The following is a 9335-nucleotide window of genomic DNA, read 5'->3' on the forward strand; positions in this document are numbered from 1 at the left end:
AAAAAACATCTTTCTAAACAGATTTTGATGTAACACCGGCGGAAAGGTCAAAACTGCAACGTTGCACGAGTCGGCAACTGTTGGACTTTGGCTGACAGCGTTAGTGTCAATATTCTATGGGGAAAACCGACTTGGCCATTCAGCGTCCAAAACCTAATATTTGCGAAGTGGTAGAATATCAAAACGAGTACACTGAGCTCAAGGGGAAACCCTCACAAAACAACAGACATATAACAATAAAATAGTAAATTTCCGAAAAAATTATACGCTGGGCTGGGGATTTTTGCCTTCCCGATAGTCAACCAGCAAAGTGGAGTTTTTAAATTATCCTCAATCGCATTAAATACCTTCTAGACATTTTTTCCGTAATACTACACAAAAAACGCTCATTTTTGGCACCATCGTAAAACACGAGCATAGTGTTACAGACACAAAAGTCTGCTGTTTCTTGAGTAAAACATTTTTACAGGGGTGTACATGCGCTTGCCAACAGAGGTTTGTGTCGCAATTTCACGGATTAAACTCTGAAATCCATTGCATGACGGCAAGATGTTACGAAACTATACACACTCGTAATAAGCATTCGGATATCGGCACTAGTTTCGCTTTACAATGCTCTACAAGGTTCTCACTACCCAAATTGACAGGAGAAATCGTCCGTAAGGTGGTTTTCGAAAACCACAGAGCACATTCGTCTTATATGGGCATGTTTTATTGTTTAATAAGAGGGGGACGGGCGCTTCAGTTGTCAATGTTTAACGGCTTAGGGAAATTCTCGTGAACGTAAAGTGGCTTGTGGCCTGTAGGAGAAACTCAAATGGCTAAACGACCTGCGGAATTAGGTAAATAATAATATACCAGGTCATACTCGACAGATTGTTTCAGGAAACGAAAAACCTTTATTTTTTGTTCGTCAACGTGTGTTGGCAACAGATAAATTGATTGTTGTGAAACCAAAGATATGTATTCCTATCTTAGCTTTTCCTTTCCTTGTTCGATCAAGATAACACGAAATAATGGGGAAGAATCCTGGAAAAACTTAATTCTCATCAATGTTACGCCTACGGGGTGACTCAATATCCAGCGGTACACTTAAAATTCGCCGGTGTAGTCAGAAATTCGCTGGTGTAGTTAGTAACTTTCAGGCACTTATATGATGTAGCGGAATGACCAAGTTCTCGTTGCGTAAACTACATCATACTTTATACCTTAAAGTTTAAGGCGAGCCTACATGCGTTAGGTCAGTGTTTTTCGTTCATTTTCACGACACACATGCGTTCAAACGAAGTTTGTTACAATCCGATCACTATAATCGCCCTTGCCAACTCAACTTTTGTATGCAAAAGCTTCAGAGTAAACCATTTTCACATGCATCCAATATGTGCTATATTAAAATCAACTTCAATGTCAAATTGTACCAAAACATCGCAGCTGTGCCTTTTGTTTTGACTTTGAGGAGATGGTGTCTTTGAACAACGCTTTTTCATTATCTATTTGTTTGTGCTGTCATTGATGCTGTGTGTTCATTCGTCCCCCCTACCTGTGTTTGTGTGTTGGGTGTTTGTGTGTCGTTAATGTGAAGTTAATAAGTGTTTGAGCGTTTATTGAACCCATACTTTCTTTGCATGCTTCTTGAGTCGTGCGTCTGCACTTTTGTGTCAGTGTGTTTAGATATTTAATACCTTTGTTTAAAGTAGTATTGTTGTACTCTTGGGGGTGTTTGTGTTAAATGATTGTAGCCTCATCCTTGTACATAAGTGATTGTGGATTCAACTTAACACTATAAAGTAAACACCAAAATGAGTCAACTTTTGCGAGACAAAAACCAATGGATCATCACATTAGTGGCCAACCAACACGGAAGTTAGTTAAAACTGACAGTTAAATGCCGATTCAAAGCTCATAGATAATATTTGGCAGTTGTCATTAGCTTGTTGATTGAGACATAATTAATATAAAGCTTTAAACAGTTATTATGCACTACATAGAGTCAATCATAGTTAGGCAAATCATTACATAGGATTGCATGTGCAAAAAAACTTTTTTTACAGATGCAAACGTTTTGCGCTACATAAAAATAGCCCTCGGAAATGCACAAGACGGTACATCCCCTTTTACAAATCCCAGGTTTTGCAAAAGGTGATTTCCCTAAACAAATACGGAAATTTTCCAAAACATGCACAGGCTTATAGCAATTTGATCAGGCAAACGGCAAGAGATTCCTTTTTTTCGTGTTCTCTCAAATCTGATTCAGATGACGCCATTCAAAATTGTATGTAAATCATGTTTGACTTGCGACACACTAAGTAATTGAAGGCCCGTTGTACACAGCCCACCTGGGGTCGCAAATGTAACAATAGCAGCGCGCTCAGACAATGGTTCGTACGAAATGCGAATGGTATTCTGATCTGGCATAACAAACGAGGCATAATACGGGCTGCTTTCAAGTGGAAGTCACATCGGACTTCAGCCAGATACCTATGTTCGTTTTAGCACACGAGATAAGACTTGTATGGTTGCATTTAACCCTACTGCTGCAGTACAGTAAAAAGTAAAGTACCAAATGCGAATAGAGATTGAGTGAGCGTAAAAGACTACCTGAAGCCAATGACATGTTGCAATGTTGAAGAGAACAACAAGAACAGACAAAAAACCAGGGTATTATCAGATAGGGGAATAGTCTGGAAAGGACCAAGTCAAACTACACTGTGCTATACCAGTGGGGTTTTCCCCTAAAAAAAGTCAAGCCTTTCGCGAGCTCGAATGACGTCACTTGTCTGGTGGCACGGGTAAAAGGCAGCAATGAGGCTATAAAGCGGGGGCTAAGCAATGCACAGCATATTGCCAGCGATAAACCGGTGCTATGATTCACAGAACGAAACCGATTGATAGTAGGGTGCAAAGTTGGGTGATTCACACAATCAACACGGAAGATCATCTACAGGTTAAGCGTGCAACTTAAAAATTATAAATTTAAAACAAATCGAAGGCGATTAACTTTATTGTATGATAGACAGAGCCTTCTCAAGATCAGTTTACCATGATAACAAGCAACCAAGCTTCACTTATGTTTTAGTTTTAGTTAATCGGCAATGTAGTTGCTTCAAACGTTTGGTGCAGTGCAACTTTAGTACGATAAACAAGGGTAAATTCATTGTGTTATTGCTGTGTTCTGCGTGACAGGCGCTGCAAATACCTGCGAGGTAGCGCGGCTTTGTGCTTCATCCTGCATGACCAAAATTAAAGCCAATGCGAAACATAGGGACAAGGTAGATTGATCGTCTCTGTAGCACTGTCAAAACCAAGTCAACGTCGTTGTTTTGATGCAATTGCCAGTTCTATCAAAGCAAATCTAAACATCAAATGGTTGTATATGTTCCAGGTAAATGTGTAACATTGCGATGGCAGTAATGCGTTTATCGATTTCACGTACAGCAGTGTCGCAGCAGTCCATGTCTACATTCAAACGAGATAATTTTAAACAGCCTTGTAAACAAGGTAATTCAAAGATGTATTGTGTACCCAGCAATAAACTTGTAACCCGTGCATAATAGTTGCGTAGTCATTGAGTACACACACAATAAAGTGCTGTTTGCTTGTGGGCGATGCTATTTGCAAACGGGTGGTGGGAGTTCGAATTGAGCTTTAACTAGTTTTTCTTTTGCATGCCAAAAGACCAACGTGATTTTTAGGAGGGGTTAGGACTGAAGTATGCCGCTTGGTATGCCCTTTCTCTAATATCGCTAAATTTACGCACTCGTCCTTTTAGGGTGAGGGGTCGTGGCCTTATTTTTGCTTTTACTTTGCATTTGAACAGCAGCAATATGCTGTTTACAACAACAGATGAAAAACTAGTTTGTCGAAACCAAAATGTCACATTTTGCGGGAAAAAATGAAAAACATAAGATTTCACGACAAGCTTTAAAAATACATTATATTCAATCGCCTTAATGCTAGTATGAACTAAAAAAATGTAATACGGAATACAAAATGTACTACGAAATATTGATAACAATAATATTTTTGGCCTAAAATGGCCTGAAAACTAAAAATTACCAAAAAACTAACCTATATTCAGTTTTATTAGACAGCAATTGTACAGAAATATTTCAACCTTGGAAGACATAAAAAGCACGTTTTCCAATTAAAAAACCAAACGAGTAAATTCAAATTTTGACATAATATAAAATTAAGTTCATGACCAATAAAACGATTGTTTATTTTGGAAGACTAGATCATAACGTTTTCTAATACGAAACTGGCATTTTCTTGAAAAGCGACCAACCGATAGCGCTTTTCCATGTTATTAGCACATTGCAACACATGAGGTAAAATTGCATCATGCAATTATGCTTTAAGCTTTTTGGGGGCCGCAATCGCCTAACTATTTTCTTCATTCTTTTCAGTTTAACGAATAAGTGTTTAAATGGCAATGTTATGTTCCAACAACGAGAGCTTCTTTACTCAACTCGTCTACCAGCCCTACGAAAACAGTTACCCCGGCAACGACTTGGTTCAAATGACCTCGGAACAAGGCAGGTCCATCCAGTCCTACACCTGGACTGAGATGGAGGACAGTTGGTGTTCCAACAACTCGGATTCCGGATGTTCAATGGAGTCTGGCGATGATTCTGGCAATTTCATTCAAGGCAGCGACGTCGTTTTCTCATCGGGTGTAGTGCAACCAACAACAACAGCTACATCTTCAGGACGCCGCAATTCCGAGATCGCCACCAGTCAGATCTTGACTGAGCTAAACCAGGCACAGATTCACGAAAGCATTATGATGCGTCCCTCCAACTCCTATTTCCCCAGCCACATGCAAGAAGAAGATGATGGCTACAACGAAATCATAATATCAGATGATGAAGATGATTTGTTATCAATCGAAGAGTCCTACTTTAAAAACGAAGATTTTTGCATCATTGAACCAGCCGAGCAGGTACTCCCTGGGATTGTGTCTTTCCTGGGTGAATCTAACAACAGCCAACAGCAATCGGTGGTTCCTGAAGTAACTCAGGAGGCATGGCCACAACAATCGCAAGATCCCATCATCAAAGAGGAAACACGAGGTATGTTTCACTAAATAAGTTAACGTTACTTATTGTGTGGCAGATTGTGGATTAGAGTGTAACTTGCACCCAAGGGGTTTGTGTGTGCCGATCTAAGACTGTATTTTTGATCAAGTATAAATAACTTGTAATAATGTGTGTTTTCCCACGGGAAAGTTTACTTGGAAGGAAATTTTAACTGTGAGTTTTTATTGCAGATGAAGCCTTTGCCAACCATCGCGGCCGCCGAGAGACACGTAAGTTGCCAATCCTGTCACTGTTCTTACTGGATGCTTTGGAAAAACCCAACGAATACGAACACATGATCCGTTGGGTGGACAGAGAGAAGGGGGTGTTTGAGGTAAGATTGCCAACAAAGAAACAATCACTCGCTATCACATAAAACAATGTATGTTCAAATGCCACAAATAACCCGTGGGTGTTACAAGCGCTGCCGATAGTTTTAAAAAGCTGTTGGTTTGATCACTTTTCAGTGCGAACTGTGGTTTTACGTGGGTTAAGCCCACCTAAATATACATTGAAGTAAACACGCCCACGGGTTTGTTGGCGTCCAAACAGACATTACACAAAGCCAACGAAAAGGCTCGGTATCTCAGGCAAGGTCGATTTGCTACGTCACTTCGGGGTGAAACTAAAGATTCGACTGCGGTATTTTCCGCCGCCTACTGAACACGTGAGCCGGGAGTGATATGCGCGGGTAGGTGCTAGAAAGAGAAAAACAAGAGCGGGGGGAGAGAAAAGAGAGAGCATTTAAAGGGAAAGATAGGGGAGGAAAATAAAGAGTACGCGGTGATGCGGAAAGAGAATGGTGCAACTGCTCCGCCACCGCTTCGGGATTCCCCTAACAAGCCCGCTCGGTGAATTTCTGTGCGGTGTATTCGGCGGGGAAGGTAACTGAAGCATAAGGTAGCACTTGGAAACGCGGCGGAGCAAGACGTCATTGGTACGGTTTCCTCCTCACGTGAGCTCAGTTTCGATTGTCACAGCTCAATGGGTTTCGATAGTATTTGCCATGCCCGCGAGCGCATTACTTTGCAGCTATTATACCTGCCTCGTGACTAGCCACAACATATTCCACAAATGACCGTTAAATTCCTGAAATAACAAAACCACATTGTAAAGAGCGCAATGGCGGCATACGACAATCGCTGCATGAACAACATCTGGAAAACAGTTTTTAATCAAAATTCACGGTCGTGTAGAGATATAACTTAAGATGAAACAAAGTGGGGCAGCATTTGGCAAACTTAACCCGACTTTTCAACTTCATTATTTAGAATTGAACCGTAACCTAACGCACAGTCGGAGTAAAAAAATGCTCAACCAGAATTTAACTGTTTAGGCAGATTGAAATTTACCCTAAACTGTTTTTTTTTTTCAGTTTTCCTCAAAACACAAGGAAAAATTTGCCAAAACTTGGGGTGTGGCGAAGAACAACCGCTGTGAGATGACATACCAGAAGATGTCTCGCGCCCTTCGTATCTACGTGAAGAAGGGTAAGGTGTTACGCAAGATGCGACGCAAGCTACAGTACGTCTTTCGACCGGAGTTTCTGCAGGACGCACTGTCAAAACCCGGTCCTGCGCTGGCATGATGGCAATGAACAAATAAAAAATGTGTGCTATCGCAACACCAGGCCATAAGACCACGCTTCGAGGAGACAAGGCGTTTGATTGAAGGAATAGGTTTTCCAAGAGCCGCACCGCTGACTTTTGTATTGCAATACGAGTTGGCTTGTGTGGCCGCTACCAATTCTTTTCTAAAGCAGTTGATTTTGCGCATATCAATCACTACTCAAAGTTCAATTGATTTTGTGTGCTTTAATTTGTGTTTGCTGGCAGACACATACATTTTGCATATGACCCCCATTGGGTGTTTGTAAAGTTCAATGCTATACATGCTCACAAAAGTTCCATTTTCCTTACAGTAGTACTGTTATTTTTTTGTATTTGTTGTTGTGAATTTGTATTGCCCTATGATGTTTGAGGTGTCGCTGTGTAACGTGTTTCAGTAGAAATATAATACGCAGATTTATAGATTTTTGTTGATTTTTTCGTTGTACAACAAAACTTGCAAAGAAAACTACGTTCACGAGGGTTTTCGTTATTGTCTCCCTTGATCATAACTAGTATAAGGTATGCAACCTTACAAAGAAATAACAGCTATACGACAAACACATAATAATTCCAGCCGTATATAGTTGTGCTTGTTGAGGGGCAAAACTTCAGCTAATTAGCAATAGACACAAGTACTAGCAGATATGGACAGTTTCTTTGTGCAGTTTTGGCTGCTGGTTTGCAAAATAAACTTGTTGTAGTCTGTCAAAACCATTACATGGCAAATCTCAGTTTATGGGCATATACTTTTTAAAAAATTAAAAGATGTTCGACATTTCAAAATTGTACATACAAAAACTGTAAAGATGTGTTCTACTGTAAATGATTTAATCATCATTAAGTGTCATCACATGTCATCAGTCTAGTGATAATATTGACTTAATACGTTGAATTTGACGATTAAAAAGTATTGCGCCCGATTAGGACATCCCTTATAAATTTAATTAATAGTCAGCTATTATCAAAGTACCCTAAGCAATAGCCACAATAATACTAATACAGTATACATTTCGTTTTTAAAGCATAGGCTTAAACGTTCGTTTAACAGACCTACAATTTAAAAAAGAAGGCTTGGACCATAAACACTATTACCCTTTACAATAGCTGTAGTTTTTTCACGTTTTGTCCCACGATCACACAGGGTCTTTCGTGGCATGAGTATTTCTGCAAAACCGCATGGTTTCACACAAGTGTGTTTTAGGTGCCAAACATTAGGGGCACTGTAAACTTTCATGAAGATCATAGCAATTTTTTCAAAAAAATTAGGAATGTTCATTTGATTCGTAAAGAGAATATCTAACAGGAATCAATTACATTAAGCGACACGGTCTAATAGCATGTGAGCAAACTAACCAAACTTAGACCCTAATCAGTTGTTGTTAAATAATCAGGTCCAGCTTGAAGGGGTAGTGAAATGATATCTGCGTCCAAAGCACCAGACAACAAACCGTAATGACTTGGGTAAAAACAAATAGCCTAAGTGTAAAAACAATGCAACAACTTGAAATTGTCCGCATAATACAACACAGACAGTTTTCCTCAAAAACTATCAACTTATAATGTTTATTCTTTAATATGTTTTGTAAGGGATCGTCTTTAACATGCATCTCAACTACATGCAATCAAATTATTTTGTTATATACCACATTATTTGCAAGCATAATTATGCAAAACCTGTTGAAAATAGCGTCAAACGAATCGCTGGTTCTTTATGCACTATATTTTGCTCTTCATACGCTACTGTAAAAAAAGCCATGATTTCAGACGTCTGACGCCATCTACCGACAACTCGAGAGCACACACTATCAACACTACCCGCTTTGATTTGGTACATGGATAAAATCAGGCAGTAATAAAAAATTTGTAAAAAAAACACAACAACAGTCATATAAATTCTAATTCCCTTATTAAATAAAACATTGTTTTTGGTTGCCATCATTTTTGCATGGACTACGGCAGCATATTGGATCTAAGTATACCGTAGAAACAATCGATTGAATGACTGAAACCTACCAATGAAGTAACCCCAGTGGTGGCATTCAGTCGGTTCGCACTGGTTCTATAGAATCGCCTCTAAGGAAAATAGAAAATCGCCTCTATAGGATAGAAAATTTTATGAGATTAGCATTACCAGTTAGCATTACTGGTTACTGTCAATGCATCTTATCTGAACTACCGATCTTCGGGGTCCGGCTGAAAAATATGACTTTTGTGATAGAACCGAGTGACAAAAAGCCTTAGGGCAGGGGTTCTTAACCAGGGGTGCGAGAACTGTTCCTAGGGGGTGCGGGGATGCTGAATCATTAAGGTTGGTTAGGTCTATTCCAGTGGTTTTCAAACTTTTTCATTATTTTTTCAAAACGGTCCCTTTGCCATTGTTTCAGGGGCTCGCGGTCCTTAAGCCTGAATGTGTATTTCAGAAAAAACGAAGGTTGATTGCAGGATTTTAGCTAGTTATGCAAAATTGCCCTCAACACGGATCCAAAGACAGCTTGTGACATCACAAACAAAACAAAAGACAATATGATTGTGTGCCAACAATTGCATTTTTGTCAGTTTTTATGCAATAAAGGCTATTGTTTAGCAATTGGGGACAGTCGATTCCTAATTCTACTTTGATTTAAACTTATTTAGTGGCACAAACTGG

The 9335-nt window shown here is 39.6% G+C and overlaps 1 protein-coding gene across 1 annotated transcript; it reads left to right on the forward strand.

The window, feature by feature from the left end:
- The first annotated feature begins 4413 nt into the window (after nucleotides 1-4413).
- On the forward strand, nucleotides 4414-6666 carry LOC145234201 (uncharacterized). Its single transcript, XM_080098957.1, has 3 exons — nucleotides 4414-5072; nucleotides 5270-5412; nucleotides 6454-6666. Exons 1-3 carry the CDS (start codon nucleotides 4427-4429, stop codon nucleotides 6664-6666), a joined length of 1002 nt encoding a protein of 333 aa, XP_079955083.1. The 5' UTR covers nucleotides 4414-4426.
- Nucleotides 6667-9335: the final 2669 nt, after the last annotated feature.

This window comes from Phallusia mammillata, chromosome 6, assembly GCF_965637545.1.
Source record: "Phallusia mammillata chromosome 6, kaPhaMamm4.hap1.1, whole genome shotgun sequence".
Classification (NCBI taxonomy): Eukaryota; Metazoa; Chordata; class Ascidiacea; order Phlebobranchia; family Ascidiidae; genus Phallusia; species Phallusia mammillata.